The 17650-nt window shown below is 51.7% G+C and overlaps 2 protein-coding genes across 2 annotated transcripts; one reads left to right on the top strand and one right to left on the bottom strand.

The window, feature by feature from the left end:
- The first annotated feature begins 4028 nt into the window (after positions 1-4028).
- GUCA1B (guanylate cyclase activator 1B) lies at positions 4029-8037 on the top strand. The gene is made up of 4 exons (XM_062509504.1): positions 4029-4232; positions 5451-5600; positions 7213-7327; positions 7910-8037. Exons 1-4 carry the CDS (start codon positions 4029-4031, stop codon positions 8035-8037), a joined length of 597 nt encoding a protein of 198 aa, XP_062365488.1.
- Positions 8038-13603: 5566 nt separating this feature from the next.
- On the bottom strand, positions 13604-17015 carry GUCA1A (guanylate cyclase activator 1A). The gene is made up of 4 exons (XM_062509503.1): positions 16727-17015; positions 14692-14841; positions 14080-14170; positions 13604-13764 (listed from the first exon to the last, which is right to left on the bottom strand). The coding sequence occupies exons 1-4, from the start codon at positions 16922-16924 to the stop codon at positions 13604-13606; spliced, it is 600 nt and encodes a 199-aa protein (XP_062365487.1). The 5' UTR covers positions 16925-17015.
- Between the last annotated feature and the right edge of the window lie 635 nt (positions 17016-17650).

The raw sequence follows: 17650 nt of genomic DNA, 5'->3' as shown, positions 1-17650 counted from the left end.
GCCCTGCTCCGCTCCCGCAGATCCCCCCGAACCCCTCAGAATCCCCCTCCCAACTCCGCACGGGGAATCACCCCGCAGCCCCGCACTTCTGCCGCGGCCTTTTTCCCGTCAAATGGAATATTTAGGAAAGTCCCAAATGGGATATTTGTTTTCCTCCTGGTAGATGGAGTATTTAGGAAAGGAAGTTTGCTTTTAAGCGGGATATCTTTGCCTTTTAAATGGAATATTTTTGGAAGAAAACATTAAGTTCCTGGGCTTTTTCACAGTTCAAGGCGTATTCAGCTGAGTCATTGAATCACAGCAGTAATTAAGGCTGGAAAATACTTCTGAGACCATCGAGTCCAAACATTAACCCAGCACTGCCATGCCCACCCCTAAGCCGTGCCCCTTGGCACCACTTCCGCAGGGTTTTGAGCACTTCCAGAGACGGTGGCTCCGCCACTTCCCCGGGCAGCCTGTTCCAATGCTTGTCCATCCTTTCAGTGAAGAAATTCTCCCAAATATCCAATTGAAACCTCCCCTAGAACAGCCTAAGTACATTTGCTCTTGTCCTCCATCCATCCATCCATGTCAGTCCCTATCCAGCCAACAGCACAGGCTGAAACCAAACCCTAAACTCAGCTCTGATTAAAGCTCTGTGTCAGGCACACAGGTTTTTCTTTTTTCTCTGAAAAGCAGAAAAACATCCCTCTTCCCTGCCTCCATGCCTGCTCTGGGGTCACACCTACCCCTGGGAAGGGGCTCAGCAGCTTCTTGCTGCTCCCTCCGCAGTCTCCTGCCCTCCAGCCTCGCGTCATATTTATTTTCCTCGTAGGTGGAGAACTGTGACTCAGTGGTGAATCTTGGTTTCAAGGATCATACAATACTTCACTATTCAGTTTCAATGAACTAGAGAAAGAACAAAATGGGAATTTCCCTTTTCCTTCTCACTGTGAACACTGGGGAAAACGCTGAACCCTGGCTTTGGGAAGGCTGACTTACACCCACAGCTCAGTCCCGAGCCAAGAGTTTGGAATTAGATAAAATCTTGGAGATCTTCACACAGACACAAAACAATTCACCATTTTTCTGGGGAAGTTTGCCTTGCTGGATGCCAAGCGCAAGGTAAATATTTCAGGCTTCATTCATCATGGAATTCCACTCAGAGGAAACATGCAGGGGTTTGTCAGCACATGAGAAAATCTTTCTGGCAATAAGCAGAAAACAAGATGTGTCAGTGCTCTCTGTGCTGGGTGAGATGGGTTTCATTAGTGGTACCTGACTATTCCTGATGTGCAAACCAGGGGACAGCTGCTCCTGGAATAAAACACCCTTGTTATTCCTGCTCTATCAAAGCATGCAGTGGTGGGACAATTTTGGGAGCAACTGGGAAAACACACAGGGAGATATTGGGCTGAACTCCAGGCCAAGCTCTGAAGGATCTTTGATCTCTCCTCTGATGGGTCAGCACAAAAGCCGCCGTTCATCCTCCCTGCATTCCTGCTGTCCACGCCTCCCTCCCTGGCGGAATTTAAGGATGCTTTGGTCCGGCTGTGGCTGTGCTCGGATGCTGGGGAGCTGTGGAAGGAGCCACCAGCGGTGCTGCTGCTCACGCTCCTGCTGCCTTGGCTCTGTGCAGTGCTGGAGCTGCCCGGGCTGGGTTTTGCCCTTTCCGGGCTCACTGGAAGGACACTCGAGATGCAGGAGGAGTTCTGGGGCAGGCCAGGCCTGGGGGGTTTAAAAACTGGAGCGACGTGGCAAAGCAGCTGGGTGAGGATTGCTCGAGTTTGGGAGCTCCAGCCTGGGAGAAGGGTGCAGCCCTACCTGCAGCTGGTCCCCTCTGGCAGGCAGCTGTGCTGCCAGCACCTTGCTGCCTCTGCCACAGCCTCTGCTGCCTCCCCAGCACCAGCTCAGATGCCAAACAAATGAGTCTTCCCAGCCCTCTGCAGGGTTTGGTGGTTTTTTTTTTTTTTTCTCCTCTCGAGTTTCTACCAGGCTGTGCTGAAGCGTGTGGCAGCACGTTGGGTAGCAGCTGATGGGAAATAAGCTGTCTTTTTCCATGCTCTTGGCTGGGAAACTCAGGGCTCTGGAGCTGGAGAGGTGATAATGCAGGGATAGTTCATTAGGCAGGACTGCAATCAGATGCTACCTGTAACTGATCATCCAAAGTGTTCGCTCTGACACGGCACACAGCATTGATCCTGCTCCTTCAGGCGGGCAAACAGCACCAAACTCTGCACTGTAGTGTTTTCTAGAAATTGTTCTTCTTATTTTTACTTCTCTCTGCCTATACCTACCTCTATCTGCGTTGTTATTATTTTTTTTTTACTCAAATGAAGAGATCTTCTGGCTGATAAACTGGACCTAATGAAGTGACATCTTGCTGGCTAAGAGACAGCAGCTCTTTCAGTGCAGTCTGCAGAGCACACAGAGGATGTGAAGAGGAATTTTCATGCCAGGAGCTATGGGATTTACTTTATTTCAGTGCCAAATTAATAGCACTATTTTATCAACATGATTGTATGTCATGATACCTGCAACAGCAGCAGCTGGGCTTTGTACTCCCAGTCTCTTGCAGCCCTTTGTTCCCAGCTGGATAAGATTGCAGTCATCAAAATAAAAAGGAACCATTTTCTTTCCTGGGAACAGATCACCAAGTTCCCATAAGGCAAAACAAAATTATGCAATGAGTCAAGACAATGTCCTGGGCATGTGGAGTCTTGCTGTGTGCTCTCAGCACTCACATTCCAGCAGGCAGCTCCGTGCAGGAGAGCAGCACAAAATGGTGGAGAGGCTTCACCCCAGCACGCCCCAAACTCCCCAGCTGTGTTGCAGGAAAAAGGAATGACCAACACCAAAAAAAGTTCCAAAAAATGAGCAGTTTAAATCATCTAGGCCTTGGCAGTAGGAGAAGAGAATCTATGGTTTCCTATTAATGCTGCTCCAATCCTCTTAATGAAGATATTGGGCTGGCTTGGGCACATTTATAGCTCAGGTCATTTTTTCCACTGGCACAGATACTGGCTGGGTTCAGGATAACTGGTCTGGCGTGCAGAAAAGCTGGTGGCTCCTCAGGAAAAGAAAAGGGCTCTGTGTGTGCTGGGAGGAGGGGTTGAGCCCAGGCTGTGAGTGGTGCTGAGCAGAAAGGAAGAGCCCAGGGAAGAGCTGCACTTTGTGTCTGTAATCAAAGCAATAAATGAGATTCAGGGGGGAAGGAGTAAGCAGGAGAATTTCCATGGACACAGAGAGGGGAAGGGAATAAGGAGAAGATGCTCTAAAAATATGTAAATAAGCAACTGCTGCTCTTTGTAGCATAAAGTTTTAAGATGGAGATGTGACAGCAAGAGAATCTGAAAGTATCTAGGTGCCTTCACTAATTGTCTCACAACCTACAGTAGGCATTCAATTAATTTAATCCATCAGCAGGTTGGTTTTTTTTCATGGAAGTATTTGTTTTCTCAGGTTTCCCTCTCTGTAGTTGTTGTTTTTCCTATGCCCCATCTCACTGAAGCACTGAGCAAACCCCACAGGCAGGAAAAACAAGCCAGCATTGCAAAGATTAGTGTTCCTTCCCCTATAATCCCTTTTCTTCCCTAGAAAACTCTACAGCACAGAGAAGGGGCTGTGTGTGGTGTGTACAGGGAACCTCTGCTCCCAAATTCTTTGACAGGGAGGTATGAATGTGTAGAAAGACCATGGGCCCCTGGAGTTTGCTCCTAAATAGGGCACAGCTCAGAACATCTGAAGGTCTCTGGGGCTCATGGGTGGGGAATCTCCTAATGATCTTTAGTTATTTTTATCCGTGCCCAGCGCTCAGTGCTCGGGGGCAGAGGAGCCACTCAGATCTCCTGGGGAGCACACGGAGCTGCCAGGAGCTGGGCAGGGGAGGAGGAACAAGAAAATAAAGCACAGAAAAGGGAAGGTGACATAGCAAGACACGGCAGTGGCATCAGAGAAAGGCACGAGACAGCGAGAAGAAAAAGAACAAAGGACTTGGGCAGGGTTTTTCTTCATTTCCTTCTGTTTTTAACCCTGCATTCCGGAGGAAAATGGGACAGCAGTTCACCAATGCTGAAGGGGAGCAAGGAGAGATTGATGTTGCTGAGCTGCAGGAATGGTATAAGAAATTTGTGGTGGAATGTCCCAGTGGGACCCTCTTCATGCACGAGTTCAAGCGGTTCTTTGGGGTCCAGGACAACCAGGAAGCAGAAGAGTACGTGGAGAACATGTTCAGGGCTTTTGACAAGAATGGGGTGAGTGCTGAGAAAGTTTTGCAGTTATTTGTGTAACAATTTCCAAATCTGATTTCTGCAGTGGTGGAGGTGTCTGGGTAGTGCCCACCCTTGATGGGACTGAGGCAAGAGAAGGCTGGCCTGGATTTATCTCCTTGAATCTCTACCTAAATTAAGGTCAAAGTGTACCCGTAAGGGACTAAGGATGGATTAAGAAGTTGAAACTTAGGCAGTTACACTTGGAGACCCTCAGATAGCCAAGGCAAAAATATTTCTCTGTTGAGAGGGGAAATTACAGAGCAGGCAAATCCAACTCAGGCTGGTTCTGTGTTGGAGGAAGTGTCTGTATTCAGTACAAGCAGGTGGTTTGTAACAAAATACTGATTTTAACTTTTCTTTCCAAAAGCGAAGGAATGCTGAACAATTCAGACATTCTGGTTTTAATTCCATTTGCTGTATTTTTCATGAGACGCCTGAGGAAAGTGGGGTTTGTGGTTTAGGGCCAGCTCCTGCACTCCCTGCCCTGCTGCCACGGGCAGCCTGGGATGCTTTGGCTTCTCAGAATGGTCAAACTCAGCAGCCTTGGGTGGGCAGCACTTGCCAAATGGTTCAATTATTCTTTTCCTGAAGCTCCTGATCATATTCCAGCTGTGGGGATGTTTGTATCAATACAGGAAAAGGGGACTCAGGTTGTTCATCTCTGATCAACTCATCTCCCTTAAGATCCCTTTGAAAATAGGGTGAAAATCTCATTGAAGAGGCAGCAAAAGTCAGTTTGTGGGAAAGGATTTAAAAAGGCCATGGAAGAGCTTGGCAGGTCAGAATTAACTCAGAATTCCAAGTTGTAAAAACCCAAATTCTTGTGAAAAATGAAAGGTTCAGGTCCCAAATTCTGTTATGAAACCTGTGGAGAAGAGGTAGCAGAGCAAACTGCACTGAAGATGAAGCCCCATTCCTGATTCATTGGATTTTCCCAACAGGACAAAGGCTGTTTTTAAGGATGCTGGTGCATGGCAGGACGGGGGAGCAGGAGCCCAGCCTGGGTGCACAGGGGGGTGGCTGTGCCTGCTGCTGTCCTGAGCTGCTGCAAACCTTCCTTAAGATGCCAGACGAGCACCTGTCCCATGCATTATCCTTCTGGCAGTTTCAGCCCAGGTTTTCTGGAAGCTGTAAAACACTTTTCTATCAACTTGCTACCCAGCCAAGTGTCATCCAGCTGCTGCTTCTCTGTTGCCACAGGATAACACCATTGATTTTCTGGAATATGTAGCTGCCTTGAATCTTGTTTTACGAGGAAAACTGGAACACAAGCTGAGGTGGACGTTCAAAGTGTATGACAAGGATGGGAATGGCTGCATAGATAAACCTGAGCTGCTGGAAATCGTTGAGGTAAATGGGCATTGCCCAATCCCTTTTTGAAGCAATCCCTGCTCTTTGGCAATGTTATGAGGTGTTTGGGACTTGTGATTATCAGGTTCCAAAGCTGCTGTGGATGGTGATGAAGTGAAAATGCCCGACCTTGGGGGAAGGGTTTGGAGCCTGCTGGGTGTCCGAGGGCTCTGCTGTGCCCACTGTGGCACCCTGGCCCTCCTGCTGCAGCCTCTGGACATCCCAGAGCTCTGCTCTGCCTTTCCTTTCAGCGTCCCCTCCCCAAAGCTCCTGTGCTGACTGGGCAGGAGGGTTTCACCCCATGCCCTCACTGGGGCTGTGCCCTGGCTGGTGGTTGGTGAGAATGCCCTCAGAGGGACCAAGTAGTGCCCAAATCCCTTTGTGCTGGGGCCTGTCTGGGGTTCTGCTGTGTCCTGCACTTGGATTTAGCCATGACTGTGTGGAGGTAGAGAGGATTCCAGGGTTCGATTGGCAGGGTGGGAGCTGCTCTGCTCTCCCAAGAGACAGAACAAGGGGAAATCACCTCGAGTTGCACCCGGGGAGGTTTAGATGATTATTAGGAAAAAATTTCTTCACTGGAAGTGCTGTCCAGCCCTGACAGCAGAGCCCCTATCCCTGAATAGATATAAAAGGTGTGTAGATGTGACACTTGGGAACAGGGACTGGGGGTGGCCTTGGCATTGCTGTGGGAGCAGTTGGGTTGATCCTAAAGGGCTTTTCCACCCTGAAGAACTGTGGGGCTGAGCAGACAGCCAGACACAAGTACCTGTGCTCCTACCTGAGCTGAAATATCTTGGTGGCTGTGCTACAGCACCACAGGGGCTGTTCCCTGCCCAGCAGAGCTCAGAAGGCTGAAAACCAGGTTCATCCCCAATCTGAGCATCTCTGGGAGGTGCAGGAATTGCCCCCGTGGGCAGCGGGGCCTTGTGGCTGGGAAGGTGAGCAGCTGGTCACCTGCAGCAGCAGGTGTGAAAGCAGGGCAGCCTGTCTGGGCCACGTTCATTACTGCTTTGAGGTCAGCCAAGAATTGCCCAGAACTGTGAGGCCACTGCTAATCCTCTCTCTGGGAAGACTTTAGACAAAACCCTTCAGCCTAAGCAGTAAAGGTAGCAATGGCCAGGTGGTGCTGCGGGAGGAGTAGATAAAGCCTGACCCTTTCCTGTGGCAAAGAGGAGCAGAAACTGTGGGTCAGAGTAAGTGCTAAGCCAGGCTTGATGTGCAGCCTGCACGCAGCTTCCCCAGAGAGAGGGCTGGCTTAGCCCAGATGGGCCTGGATTCGGATGTGAGCAAAAAATCTCTCGCAAGGCTTTTGATTTTTCCCACCTGTGAAACTCTCACTTTGTTCTTTACAAAGGAGCCCTGAGGTCTGACCAATATGCGTAAGGAGAACAGGAGGGCAGCAGCTTCACAGAGCAAACGAGGTAATTAATGTGCAGCGAGTGTAGGGATAAGGTCAGAGGTTCCATCCCAGATCTGAGGCTGTTGAGGGGCAGATCCTTCCAGAAAGGTTAAACCCCAGCCTTTGAAAAAGACCTTCACAGCGATGGGATGACAACAGAGTTCACTGCTTTTCATTTTTCAGTCCTTTTCCTAATTTGTGAAGCCCTTTCAGTCTATCTACAGGCTGAAGAAGGTGTGCTGGTCAGAGGTGGAGGAGAGGACCCCGCTGCTGACACCAGAGGAGGTGGTGGAGAGGATATTTCAGCTGGTGGATGAGAACGGGGATGGTGAGTGATGGAAGGCACAGGCTGCATTCCTACCTGCTGAGAGCTCACCTGAGCTGAGCTTTGATCCCGGCTGTGCAGAGATCACTTGGCTCTATTGTGTCACTCACAATGGACAGCTGGGTTTGGTTCTGCTCTGTTCCACAGAGCCAGAAGTGGCCTGGTGGAGCAGGGTGAAGCCTTTCTCGTTGTTATTTTAATGTAAAAGACCGAGGAGTCGCTGCTCGGGCTGGATTTTGATGTCACTCAGCTCCCATCCTCTGACAGCCCCCAGCAGCCAGAGGGCAGCTCCCAGTCCCAGCACAAAGAGCTCAGTAAAGACGCTGGTTCCAGTCAGGACCCGACTGACCCCAGTCCCGGAGGAGCCGGGGTGAGCCCCTGCAGCATCGGGAGGCTCCCGTTGGGATGGGGCAGGTGGGAAGGGGCTGGGTCACAGCCCCTGGCCCGGCAGAGGTGGGGAGGGTCTGTAAGATCGTGTCTGATTCACTTTTTATCGGACACATGGATGGAATTGCTCCCTGCCTCCTCCTCCTCTCTTGTCTCTGTGTTCTGCTGCCCACCTGTGTTCCCTGCTCTCACCCACAGGGCAGCTGTCCCTTGACGAGTTCATTGATGGAGCCAGGAAGGACAAGTGGGTGATGAAGATGTTGCAAATGGATGTGAACCCCGGGGGATGGATCTCTGAGCAGAGGAGAAAGAGTGCTTTGTTCTGAGAAAATTGGGGTTTGACACAGCTGAAATCCCGATGCTGACTCCCAAGTGTGACCCTTCCTCTAGTCTGGTAGTGACTTTCCTTTTTAATTCGATCTCAGCATCCAGATGAACCCTGGAGTGTTTGAAGGAGCCGTGTCTCGATGTAAAACCGTGCTGAGCACTGCTGGTACCCAGGGACTATTCCTGACCCATGAATAAGTCTTGCTGTGTACACAATACTGTGTTTGCCAGCTCTGCTTTTTGGTAACACCCCGAGGAGCAAACTTTTTGTGGCTTCCTGCAGCAGATCCTGAGCAGGGTTTGGGGCTGGGAGTGAGGAGTGCAGCCAGTGGTGCTGTGTGCAGGGCAGACTGCTGCTGCCACGGCTCCTCCTGCACACTTGCAGCACCTCAGCCCAGCTCAGGTGCTCTGGCAGGTGCTGGACGTGCAGGGGTCTCTGTGTGTGTTCTGTAGCCTTCACTGCTGCTCGGGTCAGGCTCCTGCAGACCAGTATACAACCACCACAACGAGAATTGGGCCAGAGCAGTGGCCAGGGCAGCACACGGAGCTGAGGGCTGGGCAGGAGGAGCAGCAGCTCCTTCCTCTCCCTCCTGGGGACCAGAGGCTGCTCCTCCTGCCTGAGGGGCTGCGAGTGCTGACTCCAAACGCTGCCATTCCACAGCCCCACTCAGAGACAGAACGGCACCGCTGGGACTCGGCTCCCTCTGAGCCCCTGGTTCTTACAGAGCCATCACTCTGGAACAGCTTCTCCTGCCCTGGGAACAGTGGGTGAGCTCAGCGAGCTCCAGGATTTCCACTGCACTGGGAAAGTTTAGTGGGGGAACAGAGATGGGGGAAGAGCAGAGTTTTGCTTGGAAATATCTCTGCAATGAGAGGATTTGTGCTGCTCCATTGGCAGGACCACAGCATCACAAATCATGGATGGTTGGGCTTGGGAGGAGCCTTAAAACTCCTCGATTTCCAGCCCTCCTGCCCTGGGCAGGGACGCCACATCAGGTTGCTCCAAGCCCTGTCCAAACTGGCCTTGTGAAGTGGAAAAAGTGGCAAAAAATTCCAGTACAGTGGTTTTACACTGGACTTAATTTAGACCCGGACTACATATATAACATTTACACAAGGTGCAGGCTAATCTCTGCTGTTCTAGGCCATGTTTCTACATAGATGTATGTGGGGAAAAAATTGGGTTGAATCAATATTTTGGTTCACCTTTATTTGATTTACTGGTTCATTTACAAGAAAAAAAAACCTCCCCAGGAAAACAACATGAGCTTGTTCCATTTTAATTTTCCCATGGGATCAGTGGGCCAGGTCATACCAATGAAAAGATTTACAACCCCCTTTTCGTGGCCTTTAATTAGGACTGTAGTAACTGTCATTAGCTGATTAGTTTGCTGGTTTGTGGTCTTGTCCGTTTACCCAGTGTTTAAATTCCATAGCAAAGTGCTCGGGATTAGACACAATCAGTGCTGCATTTGCACTCTGAAATAGCCTTTCTATGAGTTCTCTGTAAATACCAAGCAGTTTGTGGTGTGCTGACTTATCAGAGCTGATTAGACTTGTGCTTTCTGCTGCTCTGAGGCAGCTGCTCAAAGCTCTCTCTAGTCAATAGTTTATCAGCCCAGGATCTGAAAGAAAAATCTGACTTCTGACTTGAGAGCCTGGATGGAAACATTCACTTTTATTGATCTTCCAGCTTGTGAAAAAAAATGTTTTCATTGGAGGATACAAATCTCTGAGAATTCCTTGCATTTCAGCATCTCAGCCAAGGTAACACACCCCGCTCCTTGCACGGATTGAGAGGCTGTTTAGCTCTTAGAATTGCATTTTGCTGTTTCACTGAAATGCTTCAAATTCTCCAGTTCTGCTCACCCAGGCTCTGCAGGGGCTGTTTGGGGACCCTCCCCTGGTGAGCACTTGTACAGATGTTGGTAGAAGTTTTGTAAAACACGAATTGAATAAAGAAATATTTATTAAAACTCTTTGTTTCGTAGTGTTTGTTTGCTAATTAGGTGAAGACCTGTGTAAGCACCTGAGTGTCTGACTGAAACTGTAGCCTGTGAGTGTGTTATATTGAATTTAGGGGAGGAGCTGGTGGAACAGCTGGGTAAGACAGAGATAAGGCAGAGATGACGATGCTGCTGCAGAAGCAGAGTAGGGAAGGAGCCTCTTCTGTTTAACCTCCATGTGATGACAGCAAAAACCCTGAGAGTATAATTAAAAACAAAAAAAGCCACCCAAAAAATCCCCCACTAATGATTCTCAATGTAACTTGAAACAGGTGCTTAAAGTGATGTGAGCTGCCTGCTGCAGTCAGATGCCCCCATTGTGATCCTGCCAGGGCTGGATCAGGACCCTTGAGGGCTCAGCAGCCCAAGGGTGGTTCCGTGTCCTGTGGCCTGGGCAGATGTGGGATGGAGGTGCAGGGGATGTGTTTGTGTCAGAGCTGGTAAAACCCGTGGAAAATTGTTCCTCTTATCAATTGTGTAATCTTTGGCCAAGAAATCGCAAGGTGCTTTGGCCCGAGTGCTATTTTAAAGCCCTGGGTATAAACACCCTGATCTCCTCCCAAACCCCAACATTCTCAGCAGCCTGTTGATGTCAGGCATTTTGCATAATCCATTTTCCAGACTTACGGCCCAGCTCGAATTGGATTTGACTGATCGGATTTCTTTCTGCTCTAAACTGGGAAACAGGGTGGCTTGGAAAAGGCAAACGCCCCGTGACTTTTCTGGGCTACCATCTGCTCCGTGTTCGGTGCCCCCGCAGCTGGGCAGGACCGAAGGTGGAACCATGAGGTTGGAAAGCTGGAGCTGAGGCTGTTGTTGAAGTGAAGAGGGAACGGGAGCCCAGGAGGCTTCACGAACTAAAATGCTCTGGGAGAAGCATCCCTGGAGAAAGCGCTGGGCAGCAGGAATGGAAAACTGAGGAGGAGAGAGGATCCCAGCAGGGGCGGCTCCCCCGGGGGTAGGGTTTGTGTCCAGGTCGGTCCCAAGCACCTGTGGGCAGGTTCCCTTCGAAAATGTCCTGTGGAAAGCCAGAGTGACCTCCTGAGCCCCGCGCTGGTCACTGCAGGGACTGCCCGTGGTTTTCTTACAGCACCTGAGCTCAGCTCCTCCATGGCAAAATTCCTTCCCTTTCTTTCTTCCCTTTCCTTCTTTTCCTCCATTTTCTCTTTTATTTTCCTTCCTTTCTTTCCTTCATGCCTCCCGTTCCTTCCTTTCTTACCTTCTCATTCTTTCCTTGCTGTCCTCCCTTTTCCTTTCCCTCCTTCTTCTCCCATTTCTCTTCTTTTCTTTTCATCAAAGTTAAGTGCACCTCAGAAACTTAGAAAGTGTCTCAAGTGTCCCTCTGGTGAAGATCCTGAACCTGAGGATGTTGTGGGGTCTGACGAACCCAGGGGAAAAAGGGGCCCTGGAAAGGTCGGAGCCAGGATGGTTTTTTTGGCTTTCTGTGCCTGTGGGATCGTGCTCCGGGCACGCACACGGGGCTGTTTTGGGGGATTCTCTCGGGTTTGGGGTCCCGGGGCTGTTTTGGGGGATTCTCTCGGGTTTGGGGTCCCGGGGCTGTTTTGGGGGATTCTCTCGGGTTTGGGGTCCCGGGGCTGTTTTGGGGGATTCTCTCGGGTTTGGGGTCCCGGGGCCGATCCCGCTGCTCCCGGCACGGCCGGCAGAGGGCGCTGCGGGACGGGCGGACACGGCGGGAGCGCGGGGGGAACAGGAGGGGTCCCAAAAACCGGGATGGGAACAGGGATGGGATAATGGGATAATGGGATCGGATAATGGGATGGGATGGGATGGGATGGGATGGGATGGGATGGGATGGGATGGGATGGGATGGGATGGGATGGGATGGGATGGGATGGGATGGGATGGGATGGGATGGGATGGGATGGGGACCAGGGACAGCCCTTTTAGAATAACTTTGTCTTTATAAATAGAAATCTGGCTGGTTAAGGCTGCTTCTTGGTGCTCCTTGGGTGCAGAGGAGAGGCTGAGGGAAGCTCTGGTGGGACTGGCGGTGTCTGTGCCCAGGGAGGGTGCACAGAAAGACCACGCTGAGCTCAGCTCCCTCCTCCTGCTGGTGCAGAGCCAAAGGCTCTGAGTTTTGTGCTGGTCATCTGTGAGGGAGTTGGCTTTGCTGCAGGAAGGAGAGTTACACTCTGAGTAAACAGCTCAGCCCACCTCTAATGAGGGGTTGCAGCTGCTCCCTCTTGCAGGGCTGTGAGTGGACACGTTGGCCCATCCTGTGCAGGGTGCTGTGGTGTGTGAGCCCAAGAACAGCCCCAGAGCAGCTGTTTCTGTACGTGTGTGAGCCACTAAATCTGTCCTGCTGGAAACACAAGGATTGATTGGAAGAGAGAAAAGCATGACCTGAAATAATATTGTAAAACATCTTTATTAGTTCACCATAGGACTGGAAGTACAAAAGCTTCCAGGTAAAACTCTGTCAAACGAAAAAGACACACAGGAAAAATGGTCAGGAAGCTGCTTATGAATTGCAAACACCCAGTGCTAAATAGCAAAACTCTCAGCTGGGCAAGGAATCCTTCCTGGTGTCCGGTGTTGCCTCACCACTCCTGGGACTGCTCCCGCGGGTGAAAAGCCTCCCTGCAGGAGCTCTTTGGGGTGAGGCCGCTCCTGCAGCTGCCCCTGAGCCCTCGCTGGGGTCCTGGCAGCCCTGCCCCAATGCCCAGGGGCTGCAGAAAGGAGCACTGAACTCCAGGGGCACTGCCCTGGTCCCACCTGGAGGCGATGGGATGGGGTCAGGAATCCTCAGGTACCCACGGGTGCTCTGAGCTGAGTCTCACCCCTCTGTAGCAGCTCCCCCCTCCAAAACCCTCACAGACATGGGGGTCAAAACCTCCTGCTGCTCGTTCTCCGGGTGGTAAAACACGCAGGAACGTTCCTACAGCGCTTCTCCCTCTCGGGTTACTGCACTGCCGATTCTGCTTATCTGGAAGCACTTCCTTCCTTCCAGATGCTTCAGGGAGAAACATTTCCTTACAGTCCAGGGGGTTGTTAAGAAAAGGCACCATTCAAACAAAGAAAAGCCACTGCATTCACCCCTCCCCTTTCTCTAGCTCATGAATGTTTTAACTCACGTTATCACTAATTTCTGCTGACCAAACAACAACGAATGAAGGAAGGAGGGACCAGAACTGGTGATTGCTTGCTCCGGAAATTCAAATGGAAGGAGAAGGTTTGGATCTGCTTTTCCAGGACCCTTCTCACCAGGGCCAAGTCCTGGGCAGTCCGGGGTTGGACCCCGCTGGGGGGTGTTGGTCACGGCCTCGGTGGGAGTTTTGGGGCGTTCTTGGTGCGTTCTTGCCCTGCACAGGCTCTGCCTGCCCAGGGAGCGCCGGCCGTCCCCTCTCTGAGCTCGGCAGCAGCGTCCAGAGGTCCCGAGGCCATGCCGGGTCCGTGTGTGACGAGCCCGGCTCGGCACCCCCTCCTCGCCCTGTCGCTGCCCGGCCCCTGAGCCGTGTCTGCCAGTGGGAGCTGCAGCCCCACAGCCCGGCCCGAGGTGCCGGTGCCGGGGGGAGCCCACGGGAAGGCGTCCCGGGAGCTACTGGGCATCCTGGGCGTCCTGCCCCGCCTCGTGCGGGTTCTTGCCGTCGTTCTGGATCAGCCGCACGATGTGGGTCAGGTCCAGGCTGCGGGTGAGGATGTCCAGCAGCATCTCGTCCTTCTGCACGCCCTCCATGAACTCCTCCAGGGACAGCTCGCCTGCAGGGCACGTCCACAAAGCTCTGTTCAAACCCAGCCTCGCTCCTCCCCGCACCGCTGCCCCCCAGGATTGGCACGGACCCTGAATTTGGGGTCCCAGCACAAAGCCCGGCGCAGGAGGGGCTGCGGGCAGCGTCCCCTCGGGCAGCCCAGAGGGGATGGGGAGCTCAGCTTCACAGGCTCACCCTCTGCCAGCTCTCCCCATCCTATGTCCCGGTGTTTTGGGGACTCGCAGCAGCAGGAGCTGCTCTGGCAGCCTGGGGGCAGGAAAGGGGGAAGGCAGGAGCAGTGGCACTGCCCGAGGGAGGGCCTCACCATCTCCATTGATATCGATCTTGTCGAACACCATGTCCGTGAACTCCTCTGCAGTCATCTTCTCGTTGCAGCGGTTGATGGAGCGGATGGCCTGGGGGGAACGAGGGGCACAGGTGATCACTGAGTGCTCTGCACCTTTGGGTGTCCAGCACAACAAACGGCAAAATGACCAGACATGAAAGTCCAAACTCTTTTTCAGGGCTAACACTTGTTTTCAGGCAGTTAGGCTTTGAAAGGAATAAGTCCTGTCTAAAAAGCTGGAGATTAAAATCACCTAAAAAGGCAAGCAACGCCTTACAAGATTTAGGGGGCATGCTGGGATAAGCCAGAAGCCATTCACCTCTGAAAACCCTTAGATTAAATTCAAGTGCTTATCTGGGCCCCAGTTTCAGTGAAGAGGGTTAAACAACCTGCCAGGAGAGGACCAGGGGCTGCTGGGTGTCCGGGGGGTGTGGGAGGCAGAGGGAGGGGACAGGGGACAGGCAGCAGGTTTGGGCACTGCCTGCTAATTGACCGTGGGATTCACTGGGCTGGAAGTTCCTGTTCCAGCCTCTCTGGCTCCCTGCACCCAATGCCCATCGTGGCAGGAATGGAAGAGCTGAGCACACTCACTTTGATGATGTTCAGCAGCTCAGCCCGGTCGATGCAGCCGTTCCCATCCACATCGTAGAGCTTGAAATACCACCTCAGCTTCTGATCCACCTTCCCCTTCAGCACCAGGCTCAGAGCTGCCACATATTCCATAAAATCTATGTAGCCATCCTAAAAGCAGAAGGTTAGAAGCTAAGGTGACATTAAAAGCAGAGAGTCAGGCAGTAAGGGATTTTCTTGGCCACTTTTGGAAGTCCTCCTGGAACTGGTGCCTCCACCCTGAGACCAGGGGCTGGTGGAGTGCAGTGGTTAAAGCCAAGGTTCCACCTTAATCTGTGCAGAAATGTAGAATTATAAAATCATTAAGGCTGGGAAAGGCCTCCAAGATCATCAAGTCCAGCCTTGGGCAGTTACATGTTGGGAAGGCACGGACTGGGTGGGTGGATCTGGCTTGGGGACTGAGAGCTGGCCTGTGCTCAGGGAATTAACATGCCAGGCACTAATTAGCAGCCCAAAGCAGGGGGAACTCAGAGGCCAGAGAGGTTTATGCAGATGAACCCTGATAAATTACCCAACCTGATCCTGCCTGCACACACCTACAGCTCCATTCTCCTGCCAGAGGGTCTCATTTCCAGGAGAGGAGTAAATTCAGGAGTCACCCCAGCACTGCTGACATCTCGGGCTGGGAAGGTGTTTCTCTGTCCCTGGCCATTTCCGCACCTGCTCCACGTTTGGAGCACAAACACTTTTATCTTTGACTTTCCCTGGGGGTGTTTGCCCTCCCCAGCTCACACCAGGGTGTTTGAGTTGTCAGCTGGACCCAGCGTGGTGGCACCACTGCAGAGCTGCTGGCACGAGCTCACAGGCCACCAAACTGCCCCAGACACTGCCCATGATGCCCACAGCTCCCAGAAGGTTGTTAAAATTCCTCCTGCCCACCACAGAGGGTTCCCCTGGTGCTTTGAAGGGAAATGGTTCTTGCTGTGGTTCGCGGGCTTCCCTGGAAGCGCTCAAAGCCTGTGGAAGTGAAGCCGGCAGAGCTGGGCTAGCAGCTGGGTTCAGTGATCTCAATCTCAACGACTCCACCATCCCCACTACCACGGGCAGAGCATGAGCCAGGGTTTTGTCAATGAGCACAGGCAGCCCCAGGGGCCATGGCAGGTTCCAGAGATCATCTCCTTGATCCCACTGCTGCAGGAGCCAGATTAGGTACAAATAGCTTCTAAGCCCCTTTCCCAGCAGGATTTCCTGTGCATCAATTCCCTTTTCAGGCACGCGTTCAAACACCGGCAGGAGCAAGGGAAAGGCCAAGGCACAAACCAAACACCTGAAGGATTTAGGGCCCGATTTGCATTTTTGTCAATGGGATTAATGCCACTAAGCCCTTTGGGTTGCCATAAAATAGATTCCTCATCTCCCAGGAGGTGCAATTTCAGGTCATTTGCAGGTAGAGGAGATGCAGTTTCCTGATGGAGACGCAGCATCCATCTGCTTCCCTGGCACAGCTCCTGAGCTGGGGGAGCAGCATTCCCAAATATCAGCTCTGGGGCTGCGTTCCCAAATCCCTGCTCCAAGCCTGCTCTGGGGTCCAGCACAGCCACAGCCTGGGCTGCAAAGCCTCTGCACAGCGAGCTCCTTATCCCATGGAATAAAATCCATCCCAGTGCAATCCATTTACAGTTTCAAACAATGCCAGCAGCTCTCACTGTCCCTGATGAATGCAGCCCTTGTCCTCACAGCGACTGTCACAACACCCAGAGTTTAAGAACTAAAGGGCACTTCATTTTAAAAGGGATCAAAGACTGCCAGATAAAACCCCACTGTTATAAAAGGAAAATATCAGTTCTGGGAGAAGTCTCTGTGTCCTTGCAGAGCAGGCAGTGGGTGAAGAGTTTTTGCTGGCATGTTTCACCTTCCAGAACTGATTCTGCCATTTATGAGGCCACAATAAACCAGGCTGGACACACTCAGAGCAATTTCTCCCTCACACCCCCCAGCCCCAGCCCAGGGGAGCCCAGGGTGCAGAGCACGGCCAAGTGGGAAGGACAATATTTACCTTATTAAAGTCAAACGTCTCAAACATTTGCTCAACGTATTTGTTCGCTGCCGGACTCAGGTTTTTCAAGCCAAAAAACTGTTTGAACTCGTAGAGGGTGAGCTGGCCAGAAGGACATTCAGTCATGAACTTCTTGTACCACTGGTGGCACTCGGTGGTGCTCAGCTCCTCCACGGTTTTCCCGTCCATGTTCCCCATCTCCACACCAAGTGCTGGTCTCTTTGCAGCCAAAAACAGAGGGTATGGGAAATTTATGAAAAAAAAAAAAAATCTCACAATTCTGCTTCTTGCCTTCAAAGTCCAGAGGTGCCCAGCACTGCAGGGGTCATCGGGAAAACCCAGAGTGCCTGGTGCTCTACAGATTCCAGTGGTGATGGAGACTCCTCTTCCTGGGAAAACCCAAAAGCACAAAACTCTCCTTGGATGGGAAGGTGACATTTAAGTACCCAGCAAATCCCTCTGCAGCCAATGAGGCTGGGGTGGGGGTAGTGGGCTCCTGCCAGGCATTAAGAGTTCAGGGTTAAAATAGAAAAGAGGTAAAATGGGGAAGTCTTGCAGATTACAGGCCCAGCAGGAGATTAGGAGGGTGGAATTTTCTCTGTGATGAGCTAATCTCTTAATCCACTTCATTTATCGTTTTTGGGGGGGGCTGATGTCACATGAGCAATAACCTTTGCATCAGAACCGGAGAAAGAAGAATGAGAGAAAACCACTCAGAATCCTCTGCTACTGCTTTTTGCTTTCCCTTCACCTCACTCTGCCAGAGGATTCCAGAGGGGCTCTAGAGCCTGGAATTCAGGGAGGGGGAAGTGCCAGTTCAGCTCCTGGGAAAGACCAGGAGGGTAAATTTGGTGTGAGGAGACAAATGCAGAAACATAATTGCTGTGAATGGTAAAGGTTTAAGTGCTTTAATTGCAGACAGCA

This window comes from Cinclus cinclus, chromosome 27 (genome assembly GCF_963662255.1).
Source record: "Cinclus cinclus chromosome 27, bCinCin1.1, whole genome shotgun sequence".
NCBI lineage: Eukaryota > Metazoa > Chordata > Aves > Passeriformes > Cinclidae > Cinclus > Cinclus cinclus.
Note: the sequence above shows the minus strand (reverse complement) of the source record. Positions and strands in the feature narration are given on the sequence as shown.